The following is an 18459-nucleotide window of genomic DNA, read 5'->3' as shown; positions in this document are numbered from 1 at the left end:
ACATTTTAAGCTCCCAAAGAGCCAAAATGTTATATAATTAAAGAGAAACGGTCGTGAAAATCTTAAAATTTAAAAACACATACAAATAAGAAGTACATTTCTTCTTGAGTAAAATGAGCCGTAAATTACTTTTCTCCTATGTTGCTGTCACACACAGTAGGTAGTAGAAATCTGACATTACTGACAGGTTTTGGGCTAGTCCATCTCTCCATGGGGGATTCTCAGCATGGCCTTTATTCTTTATAAAGACATTCCCTGAAAACGATTTATACAAAGATGCTGGCCAGCTTCCCTGCCCGCTGCACACTTTTTTGGCAGTTGGACGGAGCAACTGCCATTCACTAAGTGCTTTTAAAAGAATGAAGAGAACCCTGAGAACCCCCCTATGAGAAGATGGGCTAGTCCAAAACCTGTCGGTAATGACAGATTTCTACTTCTTATTGTAAGTGACAGCAACATAGGAGAAAAGTAATATATGGCTCATTTTACTCTGGGAGAAATGTACTTATTTGTATGCGGTTTAAGATTTTCGCGACAGTTCCTCTTTAGAGATTTTGAAGTCTCAAAAAAAAGTTTGCGCTACCTAAAACGCCGCATCCCCGCGGCTGAAATCGCTATTAAACCCCCCCAAAATCCATGGGGGGGGGGGGGGGGGGGGAGGGAGATTTGGGCAGCGCTTCCTAGTAGAGGCAGAGCTTTGGGCTGTAGCTCTGCCTCTACTCCCATCAATCGGCACTGATTGCCGCCTCCTCCCGCCCCTCTCAGTCTTCTTTCACTGAGAGGGGCGGGGGAGAGCCGGAGATTAGCGCTGTTTGACGAGAATGTAGGCAGAGCTACAGCCCAAAGCTCTGCTTCCCAGGTGTAACAGTTGGGTGTCGAGCTCAGATGTCTGATTATGTGGGGATCTGCAGAATCACCAATAATACCAGTATAGCAGACAAAGAGCAGAGTGTGTAGTGATTTGGTGCAACCGTAACTTTAATGGTACAATTAGACCTCACCAGAGGGGCTGGTGAGGTATAAACAGTACACTGACCATGCACTAACTTACAACCTCCAGCAAGCTGGAGGAACAATACTGAAGAGGCTGAATCTCCCGAGGAGCGGGTGATTCAGAATATGCTGCAGGCAAATGAACACCTGAGGGGCGGGTGAGTCAGGATGTACTGCAGCCTGCAAAACACAGTAATACTACAATGACAGGTTACTTTACGAGCAGGCAATTAAGGCTGAACTATAGCCTAGCAGAACTGCTTCACCAGTGGAGCTGGCGTAGTAACACCTCACCAGTGGCAAGTAGAATGGTCAGGCAGGCAAGGTTCGGCAACAGAGGTAAGTATCAGTACAGGATCGTGAGACAAGAGAGTAAACGGTAATCAGGCAGAGGTTTGGCAACAGGTAGGCAGATAGGCAAAAGTACAGGATCGGAAAGCAGGATCAGAGTCAGGGTAATTGCAAAGATCTGATGAAGGCGCAGATGCGCCGAAACGCGTAATGACGCTACAGGCACGCCAGGATTAGGCCCCGCCCATCCCCTAGCGAGACCAGCATCCCTTCCACCGGAGCGCGAACTGCTGGCCACAGAGGCGAACGATCCATCCGCACGGAGGGGCACAGTGGAGGCACCTGCCCGTTTACAAGCGTAATTCTTTGTAAACATTGTAAGTACACTACTTTTTTTGCGCAATAAAGCGAGATTTTACTGTAATACACTATGGAGCGCTCCTCTTTTTCTTAGACCTGCACATTTTCCCAATCCAAGGAGCTGAGCCGTGTATTCATCTGAATAGACTACAGAGGGATCTGCAACCTGTGCACTCAGTGTGCTAGCGCAAGGAACCTTTTCTACTAATTGCAAAGAGTCATACACAGGAGATCAAAAACAGTAAGTGATATCCTAGTCTGGGTGTGAAGTCCTTGGCATCAACACCAGGGAACTAGCCTAAGGTCTGAGCGCTAACACGCAAGTATTCACGACAGCAGACAATGTGATAATGAAGCCCGGAGGCTTATGAAGCAGAGGAGACCTCACTGGCACGCCCCCCTCTCATCAGCCAATCCTGGGCGCCGTTGGTCTCCTCTGACGTCAGCCGACCAGCAGGTCAGCCGACGCCTCTCTTCCTGGCATAAAGGTCCTGTCTGTGCGTGTGCCCGCGCAAGACAGCGACCCTATGTGCCACAGAAAGCCCCGTCCTCGGCGTCCTCACCGCCGGAGAGACGGGCAGGGACACAAGGACAGCCACGGCGGCGGCACCGTTCGCCGCGGCTGTCACAGTTGTTACACCAGGGCAGCATAAGCCACAACCAAGAAAGTTGTGGATTTTTGCCCTGGGATTTGGGGGGTTTAATAGCGATTTCAGCCGCGGGGATGCAGCATTTCAGGTAGGGCATTAGTGCTAATGAAGTTACTTAAGTAAAAACTGGTTTTTTTCGAGACTTCAAAGTCTCTTTAAGGTAGAAACACTAAAATTGAAATTGTCAGGAACAACTAACTTACTTTGACTATTTTGCTTGTAAAATGTGCTGAAAGGTAATGTTTAATTAGATGATAAATAAGTCATTTATAAAAGGTAGCCATACACTGGTCAATTTGAAATCAGATCGACCAACAGATAGATCCCTCTCTGATCGAATCTGATCAGAGAGGGATCGTATGGCTGCCTTTACTGCAAACAGATTATGATCGGTTTCATAGTGAAATCGATTCACAACCCGTGAAGGTGCCGGTTCCCCCCCCCCCAACGAATGCATTACCTGATCCGGCCGGCGCAAGTCCCCTGGTCTCCGCTGTCTTCTTCTCCGCGCTCATTGGCCAATAAAAATGTGATGTGTGTATACACCCCAAGTCTGGATTAATACTACGGATATGGTGGAGGAGGCTTAAATGAAGTTTAAAGCAAAACTTGTTTTTTCTTTTAATGCAGGTGAAAGATTTTTCATGTCTGAATATAAAGGAGATTGCTAATACAGTAAACTGAAACTACTGATGTCTACTGCCCCAACCCTAATGTAGAAACTGACCTTTAATGCCACCTGCCTAGACCTTTGCTGCAAAAAGCCACCAAACATGCTAGTCGCCTGCCCTGAACCCAGTCGTCACTAAAACATACAACCACCTGCCTACAAGGGTGCATGCGTTCACCTGTAGGTTCCGATGGGGAGAACATGCGGGACCATAACCTAGAAATACTTGACAAGAGTAGTCTGGTGCTCATTAGGAGTACTGGTCTTTCACACCTTGTGGGGGGCTTTAGTGAAAAATCAAGGAAACTAGCAAGGTTCCCATACATTACTCGACTAGCGGCATCAATACTCGTCCGACTCGATCATGATGATTGAATCTAGCAGAGATTATTGCTGCAACGTGGCTGCCAGACAGGCATTTTTGATGGATTTTCAGCTAAAATAAACTGCTACTACAATCAATCCAGCATACTGGAAATACCTCACTCGGTAATCTTGGCATGGCATCAATTTCCTGACGACTGACGGACCCCCATACACTCTACCCCATGTAAAAATGTCCCTCTCCGGGATCCAGCGCAGGCGCACTGGCGGCTTTTCCTTCTGGTAAGGCGGAAATAGCCGAACCCGATCGTATCTGCTCTACTGCGCAGGTGCGAGTCCTTTCACGCCTATGCAGTAGAGCGGATACGATCAGACTAGTCACTAGGCTATTTCCGCCTAGCCCGAAGGAAGAGCCGCTACTGCGCCTGCGCTGCATCCTAGAGAGGTAAATAATCATCCCTTGTCAGGCTTGTCGGGGGAGGATTCCGGGACACTTCGGGGGAGCCAGCGCTGGATTGTCTGTAGCTACAGAGGATGGGAAAGCCTCATTGGGACTCTGAGGCTTCCCCCACCCGAGGCAAGTACCCCCCAGGGGACGTTTTTATATTACAGAGCCTCTTTAAAAGAATAAGAGTAAACAAGCTTTCGGCTGTTTAGCCTTCGTCAGGCTTCAATCCTGTTTTCAAGCCCGACGAAGGCTGCATAGCCGAATGTTCGCTTATTCTTATAAGTTGACCAATAAATGGTATCATCCTGATTCAAAACTGCTTGCTTTTACTGATGGCTAACATGGTACAGGTAGAGAGAAGCTCCCTATGCTGCATCTATCCAGTCATTTGGCACTTTTATTGGCCTGATGAAGTGGGCATAGACCTGCAAAATGCGTTGCCTTTGCTAAATAAATATCTTTTGTTACAAACAAAAGATTTCGTTATTGAGGTAAGCCACCTCATATTATCTTTTCGCTTTTAAGCTTATTTTAGATGCTTTTATTTCAACCAGGGCGTCTTTTTACCCCAATTATGGTACAGGTAGTCTCCGGTTAACGAACAAGATAGGGACTGTAGGTTTGTTTTTAACTTGAATCTGTTCTTAAAGAGACACTGAAGCGGAAAAAAAAATATGATATAATGAATTGGTTGTGTACTATGAACAATTACTAGAAGATTAGCAGCAAAGAAAATATTCTCATATTTTTATTTTAAGGTATATAGTGTTTTTTCTAACATTGCATCATTCTATAATATGTGCAGATTACACAACACTCAGCATTCAAAATGATTCTTTCAGAGCAGTCTGTGAACTAATGACCTCTCCTCTGGCAGAGAAACAGTAAATAGTTCAATAACAGTTGAGATAATAAAAGTCAGATAACAGCCCTCTCCACGACTTTGAAAGTCGTAGAGCTTAAAGTGAAACTTAAGTCAACGATAAAAAAATGAGATTTACTCATCTGGGGCTTCCCTCAGCAGCCAATCTGTGCCCTCGCAGCCCCGCTCTGATGCTCCAGGACCCGCCGGCGAACACTTCCGGTTTGCCCGTCACCGGCCGACAGGCATGGGAACGCGAGTGATTCTTCGCATTCCCAGCCTGTATATCGCCCCCTATGCTGCTATTGCGGCCATGTTTTATTTCTTAGCTGTACTACACATACAAATCATAATATCATAATTTTTTTTCACTTCAGTGTCTCTAAGTCGGAACACTGTGCCACCTTTGTCCCCTGTATCTCCTCTGTGCCCCCCTGGGCCTCCAGTGTCCCCCTCTGTGTCACCTCTGCTCCTTATACAAGTTTAAAAGCCATTTTTTCTTTGAATTTTTTAAAATCTAATTTCTCAAAAACTATAAGCCCAATTTGAAAAAAAAAAATGATTTGGCTTGTTCCCATGGAAACACAGAATCCATGCCGTTCATATCAGTGGATCGTTCGTAAGTCAGGCGTTTAAGTCGGGGACTACCTGTACAATACCCTATTGCTACTATTTTTTCTAGTAATAGATCCCTCTCTGATCAGATGTGATTAGAAAGGGATCTATCAGATGGTCAAATCTGGTGACCATCTGACAATGTATGGCCACCTTTAGACTCTATGCCCTGGGTAAGCCCAAGTCACCCACTGGTTCCTCTCGTAACAGGCTGATGCCACCGTACACTGAATCAGCAAAAAACAGAAGATGAATACAAGCCTGGCCATTCATGCGCTGTGATGTATTGCATATGAAACCTCCCCTTCTACATTACCAGCTGATGGAAAACCTCTTCCTACACTTGTCTCGTCAATTTGGATTGAGGACAATAAAAACTCACACGGCACATCTGCTTACGTTTGTAGGATCCAGACATCCTGGCTTGGGTGAGGCATTTCTGAAGTTCATCCGCGTCCACCTCTCCGTCCTGAAACAGGTGAATGCTCATCAGTACAGGGTAACATGAAGGGTCCAGTAAAGGGAACCGAGCACTCCCAGGGCAGCTCAACAGCACGTTATAAATGCATGCTAACAATGTGGCTCATCAATAAAAAAAAAAAAATATATAATAATTTTTACCTCATCTTTTTGATTTAAAAAAATGGAGTTTTACTCACCTGCGGCTTCCACCAGCCCCCTGCAGCCATTCTGTGCCCTCACAGTCTCGATCAGATCTTCCTGTCCCCCACTGGCAGCGACTTTCGTTTTCGGCGACAGCCCTGACAGGCCTGGCCACGCGTCTGCTTCTACGCGTTCCTGTCTGCAATAGCGTCCTCTATCCTGCTATTGTGGATAGGAACGCGAAGAAGCAGATGCATGGCCAGGCCTGTCGCTGAAAATGAAAGTAGCTGCCGGCAGGGAACAGCAGGATCCTATCGAGACTGCGAGGGCACAGGATAGTTGCAGGAGGCTGGTAGAAGCCCCAGGTGAGTAAAACTTTTTTCCTGCCTCAAGTATCCCTTTAAGGGTTAATTACTGGCAGTATTCTTCTGCTTCCTGCATCTGCAAGCAGCAGAAAATTGAAGGCAGATAAGAACTCTTCTAATTAGAGACTTAGTTGCCCAGTTGCTGAGATCAAAACCCACTCAGCAACTGGGCAACTGGTGGACACGACACTGTGCTTCAAACAGGTAAGTCACACTTTATGAGGTCCACACCAAACCTGGATAATGGCAGTGAAAAGGGAGCAAGGGGGGGTTAACTTCTCAAACATGGCAGTCCTTTCAGCTATTTGAAACCATGAGCTGCTAAGATCTGTTTAAAAAGGCAACTCCAGACAGCAGCCAAAATGAAAGGAGCTCCTGAATTGCAGAGAACCAGTTTTGTTCTCCCAAAGATATACCAGCCTGAAATTGCTTAATTCACCACCGTCTCCCATAGGAGGGTTGTTATCGTTATACAAAATTCAATGAAGTTTCAGAAAAAAAAACAAAAAACAAAAAAAAAAACACAACACTATGCACATTTGAAATGACAGCACTTAGCACTGACCACTGTGTAAAACGCCTGTGTGAAACCGAAAAATAATGGAAAATTCTGATATTATATACATCCAAACTAATAAACATGGGCCTGCATTTACCAAATACTGTACCATATTTTCCAGAATACTGGACAGCATCCCCCGAGTAGTGAAAGGTTTAACTCACCTGGCCTGCTACCTGTTGGAAGTATCCATACAGGGGGTCGTTTTGCGGTGGTGGCTGTCCACCAGGGGGTCCTCCATACTGCCCACCAGGGGGTCCTCCATGGGGCTGTCCTCCTGGTTGTCCACCAGGGGGTCCTCCATACTGTCCACCAGGGGGTCCTCCATGGGGCTGTCCTCCTGGTTGTCCACCAGGGGGTCCTCCATACTGTCCACCAGGGGGTCCTCCATGGGGCTGTCCTCCTGGTTGTCCACCATACTGTCCACCAGGGGGTCCCCCATACTGTCCACCAGGGGGTCCTCCTTGGGGCTGTCCTCCTGGTTGTCCACCATACTGTCCACCAGGGGGTCCCCCATACTGTCCACCAGGGGGTCCTCCTTGGGGCTGTCCTCCATACTGTCCACCAGGGGGTCCTCCATACTGTCCACCAGGGGGTCCTCCATACTGTCCACCATGCTGGACAGGAAAGAAAAACAAACAAAAAAAAAGTTTTTTAAGAATGAAGAACAAGAAAGAATAGACAAAAGATTTCAGCTCAACTCGACAGCAGCAATCACTTGGACTTGAGATGATCAATTAAATGCTATTGATTCTGGCCTTCACGCAAGTTTTCATGCAACCTAGCAGTGGCGTAGCAATAGGGGGTGCAGAGGTAGCAACCGCATCGGGGCCCTTGGGCCAGAGGGGCCCCAAAGGGTCCACCCTCTATCACAGTATTAGCTCTCTATTGGTCCTGTGCTGGTAATCACTTCTATAGAGGCTTTGAATAGAAGTGATCCTTAACACACTGTTCTCTATCCCCTTCTTGCTCCTCTGACACTGTGGTTGTCCTTGGCAGGTTTTGGTGCGCCATATCAATTGTCATGTATAGAGTGCTTGGGGGCCCCATGTAAAACTTGCACCGGGGCCCATAGCTCCTTAGTTACACCAGTGGACTACAGTGGCTCAGCCATCTGCAGTACTGGTTTTCCTAGGTGCACATTACAATTTTTCACTCAATGCAATCTTTCAACGCAATTTGAAAGATTGCAACTAATCGGAAAGCAATTATCGACTGTTCACATTTACTAAACGATTCTTTCTTCAAATTCGATAAAACCCAACTTTCGATTTTATATCCTATTTAGCAAATCGACCAAAGAATCGTTCCTTATCAATTGCCTTCATAAACAGCGAATTTTTGATACAATTCAATTATGAAAAATTGCATGGAATGATCGCGTTTGGTGAGAAAAATTGTACAGTTAATGGGCTAAAGAGACTATGTAATAAAAAAAACAAAAAAAGTCCCCTGGGGGGTACTCACCTTGGGAGGGGAAGCCTCAGGATCCCAATGAGGCTTCCCCCTCCCCTGTAGCTGCAGGCAGTCCAGCGCTGGCTCCTCCGAAGCGTCCCGCAATCCTGGCTCGATAAGTCTGACAAGGCTTGCTATATTTACCTTCCCTGGCTCCAGCGGGGGCGCTGTTGAGGCTCTCAGCACGGAGATAGGCAGAAATAGCTGATCTCTGTCTGGTCCACTCTACTATGCAGGTGTAGGAGACTTGCGCCTGTGCAGTAGAGTGGCAGACAGCAATCGGCTATTTCCGCCCATCTCCGAGCGGAGAGCCGATACTGCTCCAGAGCCGGGAAGGTAAATATTTACATCCCGCTGTTCGGAGGGTCACAGCGAGACCGCCGTGGGACACAGAAGGACGGGGGAAGCCTTGATGGGATCCGGAGGCTTCTCCCACCCGAAGAGTGCGACCAACTCTCACCCAGCTACTCCCGGATTGCCCGAGTGGAGGCGGGATTGTGCTCTCCAGCTGCTTCATGTGGTTGGTCCACAATGCAACCCACCTTTGGGAGTATGAGGGCCCATTCACACTAGAGCATGTTGCCGGCGATTCGGGCAAACCGCTCAAGCGCTAGTGCAACAATACCCTATGGGCCCGTTCTCACTTGGGTGATTCGCATTAATCGCCGGCGATTAACGCAAATTGCCAAACGCAAAATGTGTAGCCTGCACCATTTTCAGGCGATTTCTCGGCGATCGCGTTTCAGTACTATAGAAGCGCTAAATGCGATCCGAAAAAAAGAAAAAGGCAAATGTGAATGGCGATTTTTTTTTGCTTTCAACGCAAAAAAAAAAAAGTCGCCATAGCAAAAACGCTAGAAAAATTTCTAGCGTTGTGTTTAGCAAGTGTGAATGGGTCCTAATGGTTTTCAATATAGTCCTTTAATTATCGGTGACATATTGCACTATTGGGCTCCCATTGCCTCTGTTTTTCCATGGTGTATACTCACCTCTTCTTCGGGAGAGGCAGATATTTCTGATCAATTTTTATGCAAATTGAACGGTGTAGGATAGATTGTCAAATTCTGAATGTATAGATCAGTGATGGCTAACCTTGGCACTCCAGCTGTGACAAAACTACAAATCCCATCATGCCTCTGCCTCCCCGAGCTATGCTTAGATCTGTCAGAGTATTGCAATCCCTCATGGGACTTGTAGTTCCACCACAGTTGGAGTGCCAAGGTTAGCCATCACTGGTATAGATTCAAGCAGTTTTTTTTAAAGTTTGATCAAATTTTTTTCCATTATTGGGGATACATTGAACACACGTGTAGTACATTGACATAGCTCCCAACTGTCCCTCTTTCGGAGGGACAGTCCCTTTTTGGGAGTCCTGTCCCTCTTTCCCCTGCATTTGTCCCTCTTTCAGGACTTTGTCCCTCTTTCTACATAAAAATATATATTTCAGGTTTTTCAAAAAGTTAACTAGAAAAATATAGTTTGTAATTTTTGAATTGAATTTAAAAAAAATAATTGTATGGTATGTAGCCACCGTGTTTCCCTCCCCCATATATTGTGCTCGGAAAGGTTGCTCTTACCTACAGGGCATGTAATCCTTGATGAGGGTGTGTTCTAGCTGTATAGACTGCACAGGGAGGGTATGGAATGTTACTAATAGGCCATTACTGAAATACAACCTAATTTCCCTATGAACAGCTTTACTCCCCGGTCCGGTATAGCAAGTCTGCTCTTGTTTAGTTTTAAAGCAGCAAAATTACCCACCAGGAGGAATTTTGAGGTTCAGGTTTCATGCAATCAGTAACTGCTTCTTCTAACCTCTGGCTAAAAGCTCAGCTCAACAGATTTCCATCCAAACCTTCATTTTCTAGTTTTCACTATCACAGGGTGTGGCCAGAAAGAAACAGTCAGGGTTTTTATCATGGTCTGTCTCCCTGCTGAAGGCTGCCAACTTTCTGTCACAGTTCCCACTGTGAGGGCTGGTGCACACCGAGCGGCTTTTTGGGCGTTTTCAGATCCGCTTGCGGCTGCGGATCTGCTTGGTCAATGTATCTCAATGGGGTGGTGCACACCAGAGCGGCAGGCGTTTTGCAGAAACGAAAAATGCCTGGGTGAGGCATTTTTTGGATTTCAGATGCGTTTCTGCCTCAATGTTAAGTATAGGAAAAACGCAAACCGCTCTGAAAAACGGCACTTCAGAGCGGTTTTGCAGGCGTTTTTGTTACAGAAGCTGTTCAGTAACAGCTTTACTGTAACAATATATGAAATCTACTATACTGAAAACCGCAGCAGCAATCCGCAAAACGCCTCATAAAAATAAAAAAAAGCGTTTAAAAATCTGCTAGCATTTTGAGGATCTGCTAGCGGGTTTTGGTGTGCACCAGCCCTGAGTGAGGCCCAGTGCACACCAAAACCGCTAGCAGAGCCTCAAAACAGTAGAGGTTTTTGGAGCAGATTTCCATGTTTAGAGAGGTTTTCTAAACATGCCTAGCGTTTTTGGGAGAGTTTTTATGTAGCAGATTACAAATATTGTTACAGTAAAAGTTGTTACTGAGCAGCTTCTGTAACAAAAACGCCTGGAAAACGCTCTGATCTAGCTTTTTCCAGAGCGGTTTGAGCTTTTCCTATACTTTACATTGAGGCAGAAACGCTTCTGCAAACCGCAAAAGTGCTGCAGGACCCACGTTTGCGGTTTGCTAAAAACCTCAAACCGCCGGTGTGCACCATTCCATTGAAATACATTAGCCAAGCGTTTTTCACAGGCGGAAGCGGTTTGCTTCAAAAACCAATCGGTGTGCACCAGGCCTGAGTGAGGCTAAAGGTGCGTACACACGCACTACGACTCTCCCGCGGTGGGGGAAGAAGAAAAAATAAATAAATAAATAAAAAAAATAAAAAAATAAAAAATAAAAAAAAAAAAAAAAAAAAAAATCGCAATTGTAGGCGTTTGTGATTGGTTATTGCGATTGCTAGTAGAAAAAGGACCCTAATAAGACCGTTACTTTTCTAATTTGTCAACAGATGGCAGCAATGGCATGCAGAGCTAGATTTCTGAAAAGAGCACATAAGCCATGGCCTAGAGGGGATTGCTGCAGCTGGTGGAGGGGTAGGGCGTGGATGAAAGCATGCAGCTAATCTTGTAAGGTGTGACAGTAACGTCAAACGCCTGATCTGCTGCATGCTTGTTCAGGGTCTATGGCTAAAAGTATTAGCGACAGAGGATCAGCAGGATAACCAGGCAACTGGTATTGCTTAAAAGAAAATAAATAGAGCAGCCTCCATATCCCTCTCGTTTCAGTTGTCTTTTAAAATGGTGCCTAGGTGGCCCATAGTGTATTTTTCCACCTTTATGGCTATCATTCATAAACCTGTTGTCGGTAAAGAGAATCTGTGCGGGAAAACACCGCTGTCGGTGTTTTAGACTTCTGGCTGCTCATTCATAAAAATGTATCCAGTTGCGATAGCAGTGTGGAGATTCCCCGAACTAGGCTGTCGGTAGGCAGGCGGTAGGCTTGCGGAAGCACAGGAAGCATTTCTCCGTGTTCAGCTCTACTGCAGCTGCCTGGGAGGTCTGTGTGTCTACATTCACTTAACATGGTTAGCGCCACATCAGAGGGAGCGGCATTTCCCGACCTCGCACCGCTTGCGGTAATCTTTATGAATGAATCATTATGTTACATTTTCTACGATAATCACCGCACACGGCGGTGATTTATCGCTCTGCTCGGTAGTGTCAGCTTTTCATGCGGAAAGAGCCTTTATGAATGCAGCAGTTGCTAAGTGTTCGGTAAAGTCAGCTGTTTTAAGCATTTCCGCATGCGGAAATGCTTTATGAATGATAGCCTATGTGTTGTATGCACTAGCCTGGTCACACGGAGCGTTGCGCTAGGTATATAAATTCACACAGAGCAACACACTACACTACAGTGTTCTCCCTAGAATTTTTTCCAGCCGGGTGGCATGAAAAAGTACCCTGGCGGGGCGAGATGAGAGAATGCAAGGCTGGTGCTTCTGCGTGCAACTCTGCTTACAGAATAAAAGGGGGTGAGCCAATGACAGCCAGGTGGAGCTCCCCAGGTTCTTTAAGCCAGGTGCACACTGCACTACCCGTAGCTATGGAATCCCCAAGGTTAAAGTGTTCCTGAGATGTAAAGCTATAAAAAGTTTTATACATACCTGGGGCTTCCTCCAGCTCTCTCCGTACTGATCGCTCCCACGCAGTCTTCCTCATTCGCCCGGTAGAAGCACCGTTAGCTTGGCCAATCGGGGCACACTGCACAGATGCAGAACGCTCCCAGCCATGGGAGAGAGATGGGGGTGCGCGGATGAACTGTGCCGACTGGCCAAGCTAATGGGGCTTCTACCGGGTGAAAGGAGGTGGAGTAAGACGGCAGTGTGGGAGCGATCGGTGCTGAGAGGGCTGTAGGAAGCCCCAGGTACGTATAAAACTTTTATAGCTTTACATCTCAGGTACACTTTAACCTTGGGGGTTGCATAGAACCCAGTCTAAGCACAGCAGAGCCCACAAGCAGCCCAAGAAGGGCTTTACGACTGAGTACTGGATAACTGGGACTGTTCTGTAAGAATAACTTGCTGCCACACCTGACTACTGGCAGTGCTGGACGCTTTTAGTCAGCTGCAATGGTCCAGCAAATAAAACTGGGACGCAAGGCCTGGTGCACACTTTCGATTTTGATTGGCAGAGTTTACTATCTCCTTGTAGTGTGAGGGCCAACAGATTCGGAATACTGTAAGTGGTACAACTGGCCAATCAAGATTATTAGAAGTAGGTATGCACCCTAAGGGCCCATTCACACTAGAAACCGCTAAACGCTAACGCAAAACGCTGAGCGTTTTTCCTAGCGATTTCACTGTATAGAGATCGTTTTTCCAGCGATTAGCGTTTTGCGATTTCTAGTTCAATTCAAATACTTTTATTGAATCGCTAATCGCTCCAGAATCGCTCAGAAAACGCTGCATGCAACGAGTTTGCGTTTCAGCAAATCGCGCTAACCACTATGCCACCGTGCTGCCACATCCTTCTGGTTCCCACAAGTCAGGGACTATAGAGGTCCCATTTACTGCCAGTACAGAATCAAAATGTAAAAGGCCCCTGCGTTTATTTTTGCCCAGGACCTGTCCATTTGATTTAAATCTGTCCTGGCCTAAGGCCACTTTTCCACGGGCAGTTGATAGGCAATAAAATGTCTCTCAAACTCAATGGCCTGCTGCTGCCTGGCAACTGCTCGCTGCTGCCTGGCAACTGTTCGCTGAGCACACAGTTGAACTGTCCATGAAAAAAAGAGCCCTTAGGGCCCTTTTCCACAGGCAGCTGAACTGCCCGCTCAGTGACCTGTTACCAAGCAGTTGCCAGGCAGTAGCAAGCAGTTACCAGGCAGCAGCAACGAGCAGTTGTGAGAGTTTGACAGTCTTTTCACTGCCTATCAACTGCGCGTGGAAACAGGCCCTGAGTCAGTGTTGGAGAAAATTATTCATTTTAGCTGTCACACCAAGTGACATTTATGGAGTCACATGATTTCCACCCCTTCCCCCTCACATGACTCAGCTTTGTTAGATTTTGTAATATTACATGACATTTAGAAAGGCAAATAGCAGCATTCCTCTGACAGGAGTGAGCCCCCATTCCACTCCTATGTAAAGACAACGGAGCATAGAGAGCAGCCCATCATTTCACCAGCTAGGATACAAGACATAGCCTTTCATACATAACTGACATTGTTTTGTAGACATCTCTCCATGTAGTCATAACAGCACAGACAATGCTGGACTGAGCAGCAACCGCAGGAACTCCGCCAATAAAGCCAGAGTCATCCAGGACTGCCAGCACCGCGCTAGGCAGGTCTGCATGGATCTTGTAAAATCCATTTAATATTTAAAAAAAAAAATAAAAAACAAACAAAAAAAAAAAACAAAGACAGGGCCTTAGGCCATGTTGAAGGGTCTTTTCCAGAAGCAGTTGAAAACAATGGTAACTGCTCGCTGCTGCATGGTAAGGCCTCAGTTGAACTGTGTGCTCAGCGAGCAGTTGCCAGGCAGCAGTTGTGAGCGTTTGAGAGGCATTTCACTGCCCATGGAAAAGAGGCCTTGATCACCAGCGCTATCGCAAGCACTGAGCGATTTATACATCTTTGATAAGCACTTTTATAAGCGCTTTTGCTCAGCGATGTTTTTTTTCCCCCCCACTTCCTAACGTCAGACAGGAAGTGAACTCTTTGACCCAGAAATTAATATAATGCATTTATTCATGAAAGCGCTCGGAACAGGAAATCGCTATACAAAGTGCTTTTCCAAGCACTTTGCGATTTCCCTATACCTTCCATTGAGGCAAAATGCTCAGAAAAGGGTACATGTAGCGTTTCTGATTTCAATAAAATCGAAACGCTTACACTGAACATTCTCATAGGGAATCATCGCACAAGCGCTTTTAGGGCAATTTGCAGCGGCCATTGCGCTGCGTCCCCTGTGACAGGAGCAGCGGCCTTTGCGCTGCGTCCCCTGTGACAGGAGCAGCGGCCATTGCGCTGCGTCCCCTGTGACAGGAGCAGCGGCCATTGCGCTGCGTCCCCTGTGACAGGAGCAGCGGCCATTGTGCTGCGTCCCCTGTGACAGGAGCAGCGGCCATTGTGCTGCGTTCCCTGTGACAGGAGCAGCGGCCATTGCGCTGCGTCCCCTGTGACAGGAGCAGCGGCCATTGCGCTGCGTCCCCTGTGACAGGAGCAGCGGCCATTGCGCTGCGTCCCCTGTGTCGGGAGCAGCGGCCATTGCGCTGCGTCCCCTGTGTCGGGAGCAGCGGCCATTGCGCTGCGTCCCCTGTGACGGGAGCAGCGGCCATTGTGCTGCGTCCCCTGTGACAAGAGCAGTGGATCGGGAAAGAGGCGCTGCACATTGCGCTCGTGTTGTGTCATATAAAGTAAAGCATACAGTCAATAAAAAGTAGGCTTCGTTGTTACTGTTCACAAGTGTGCTTAGCGGTAACGCACTGCATGCAGCTCATCATATTGAAAATGCACCCACCGCACTGTGAATATCGTATAGGTGGTGCATTGCACTGCGGTAAGCCGTCATTACACCGCACCGATTGTCAAGGCCGGATTTCTGGAAAAGGCCGCAAAGGCCCGGGCCTTGGGCGGCTGCAGCCCAAGGGGGCACCTGAGCCTGAAAGAGGAAGCTAAAAATAGGGAAACTGTTGCTCAGGGGAGCTGTTCATGAAAGAGAGGGACTGTAGTACAGGGATGATACACATGGAGGAGGGGCGGCCAATGGAATGGGAGGGGCTATAGTTCATGAATGTTACTCATGGAGGAGGGGCTGCACATGGGAGGAGCTGCTGTACAGATGTTACATATGGAGGAGGGGCTGCACATGGAATGGGAGGGACGCTGCTGTACATTACTTACTTATGGAGGATGGGCGCTGCTGTACATGGAAGAGGAACCACAACATACATGGCCTAGGGGCACGCTAATTATAAATTCGGCCTTGCTGAATGTGGCCTTAAAGGACTTCCGAGGCGACGACAACAATCTAGGTTTCCTCACCTGGGGCTTCTTCCAGCCCCGAGCAGCCATATCAGTCTATCGCTGCAGCCCCGGTCCTCCTCGGTGTCCCGCTGGCCACCCGTAATTATCGTGCCCATGCGCCCATGTCATCTGGCGCGTACTGCACCTGCGCACAACTACTAAAGGTGCAGAAGAGCCAACCCGCTGGCCGGTCGCCGATCATTACGGGTGGCCAGCGAGACCCAGAGGAGGACCGGGGCTCTGGCGAGGGACTGAAACTGCTGCTATGGGCTGGAAGAAGCCCCAGGTGAGTAAACAGTTGTCGCCTCAGAAGTCCTTTAACCCTCTGGGCAATACAATTATATCGCCTAGGAGGTGGCGCAGCACTATTTTTTTATTTTTTAAATCATGTAGCGAGCCCAGGGCTCGCTACATGATAGCCGCAGCGCAGCGGCATCCCCCCCCCCCCTTCGGCGATCAGAGTAAGCAGGGTATCGCGTTCAGAACGGGATTTCCTACTGGGCTTCCATGGCGACGGGGCGGGATGACGTCACCGATGTCATGACGTCAGAGGGAGTCCCGATCCACCCCTCAGCGCTGCCTGGCACTGATTGGCCAGGCTGCGCAAGGGGTCGGGGAGGGGGGGGGCTGCGCGGCAAGGCGGGTAGTGGCGGATCGGCGGCGAGCGGAAGTTACACGCAGCTAGCAAAGTGCTAGCTGCGTGTAACAAAAAAAAAAAATTATGCAAATCGGCCCACCAGGGCCTGAGAAATCCTCCTGCGCGATATACCCCGAGCTCAGCTCGGGATTATCGCTCAGGAGGTTAAACTCCTTAGCGGTAATCACGAGTTCAGCTCGGAGGGGGGGAAAAAAAAAAAAAAACATGCTAGGAGCGGTATCCCTGAGTTGAAGTCGTGGTAGCCGCCGGGAGGTTACTGTAGAGTATAGCACGCAGCAAGCGTTTTAACCCACCTCCTGGGGGATCCCAACGTTGGCTGCCATTCTTCTTCCTCTCCTCCGAGGCTTCACTCTGGTGAGATCGCCGTCTGTCGTCATGACAACAGCTGGCAATCTCACTGTAGGGTTACAGCGCCACCCGGAGGACGGAGGGAAAACTGCAGTGTTGGGTCCCAGGGAGGTGAGCGATTGCTGGCGCTGTGCAGATCTCCCTAGCAGCATGATTTTTTCCAGGTTTTAGGATCTAAAAGCCTGCAAAATAACTTCAACCGCTTTTAGACCCTAAAATCCAAAAACGAACAACAACGCCAAGGGGGGGCTAAACATTACTGGTGACATGCGGTGGCGGTACCTGGTGGCAAAAAACTGATATATGTCTGAGCACGTTTGGTGGCCCGCTCCCCTCCGTGACTCTGGTCGGTAAGCTCCACCTCCCTCCATCTCCCACATCGCTCTGCTCCACTGCTCCTCAGCACAGCTCTCGGCAGCCCTTCACTCAGTTCATGCCCAGCTTCTCGGGCTCTGTTATCTCCTATTCACTTTTTGCATCCCTTGCACACTTTTTCCACAGCGAGGTTTTTTCTCCTCACTCATGGCTTGTGCCCGATTATGGGCTCTTTACTTGCACACTTTATGCATTATTTTTTACTATGTTAGTTGCTTATCTGGGTTTCTTTCTTGTGAATTTTGGTGTCTGTTTTTCACTACCTCACATGTTGACATATGCATTGTGACTATATGAGACTATATGAGGAGTTGCTGCTTTATTATTGTGCAATATATGGGCATATGCAAATACTTGTAAGGATTAAATTACATTTTTTGCAATTCTTCTTTGCACCTGAACTCATACAATTAGTGGTTAGAGCTACCTACCTGATTGTTCAACGGAGGGTTACTCCAGTGTTTCTATTTATGCTACTGATATATAAAAGACAACAGTGGTCCACCCACTTATTTGGTTGTTAATTGTTTTTATAGTTTTCTGTAGACATTTGTCATTTTTGATCTATAATAAAGATGTGATTTTTGAGATGATAGAGTGGTGCGGTGTGGTTCAGATCCTACTTTTCTCTCTACTGGTACATATGTCTGAGCACGGCCGCACTCAGTGTCCCCTGCCAGGTGCGTGCATGGAAGAAGCAGACAGGCAGTGAATACACCACCTTCAGCCTCCCACGTGAAAGACCTGCAAAAGTAGTACAGAGGCGGCAACAGGGTAAAAACAATATTTCTTTAAAACGGATAAAATGAAGTAGGTAGCGGTGGACTTACCCCTCCAAAAAACAGAGGCGCCAGGCTATGTACCGGACCGCATTGGTGATATGCTCCTATTTATTGCCTGAGGAAGTGGGATATACCCGCGAAACGCGTTGCACCTTGTTCGGAGTATGTAAATAAACTGATTTTTGCTTAAAACAGCAATTTTTGTGTCTGTTTTGGAGTGGTAAGTCCACAGCTACCTACTTCATTTTATCCATTTTAAAGAAATATTGTTTTTACCCTGTTGGCGCCTCTGTACTACTTTTGCAGTTGTTTCCACCCCTGGTGAAGGGGAATTCTTTTTTCCCGATCTACAGAGAGCGACTTCTTAATCCTGAGTAGGGACAGGTCTAATCTCCTCACCTGCCTTCATAGTGGTTACCTGGACGGTAACCCATGTTTCCATACCCAATTTACAGTACATACTACACTATACTGGGCTCTCGGCGTCTTCCCTTATATTTCCCACGTGAAAGAGGCCTTAAAGTGAACCTGAAGTGAGGAATATGGAGGCTGCTATCTTCGTT

At 47.5% G+C, this 18459-nt stretch overlaps 1 protein-coding gene across 1 annotated transcript in view; it reads right to left on the bottom strand.

Annotated features, from left to right (window-relative positions):
* LOC137518105 (sorcin-like) overlaps positions 1-18459 on the bottom strand; it is a 39755-nt gene that overhangs the window by 13436 nt on the left and 7860 nt on the right. The window contains exons 2-3 of the mRNA XM_068235437.1: positions 6905-7357; positions 5613-5682 (exon numbers count right to left, since the gene is read on the bottom strand). Of these exons, the coding sequence (XP_068091538.1) occupies positions 5613-5682; positions 6905-7357 (523 nt within the window). The remainder of the gene's footprint in view (positions 1-5612; positions 5683-6904; positions 7358-18459) is intronic.

The sequence above is a fragment of the Hyperolius riggenbachi genome, chromosome 5 (assembly GCF_040937935.1).
Source record: "Hyperolius riggenbachi isolate aHypRig1 chromosome 5, aHypRig1.pri, whole genome shotgun sequence".
NCBI lineage: Eukaryota > Metazoa > Chordata > Amphibia > Anura > Hyperoliidae > Hyperolius > Hyperolius riggenbachi.
Note: the sequence above shows the minus strand (reverse complement) of the source record. Positions and strands in the feature narration are given on the sequence as shown.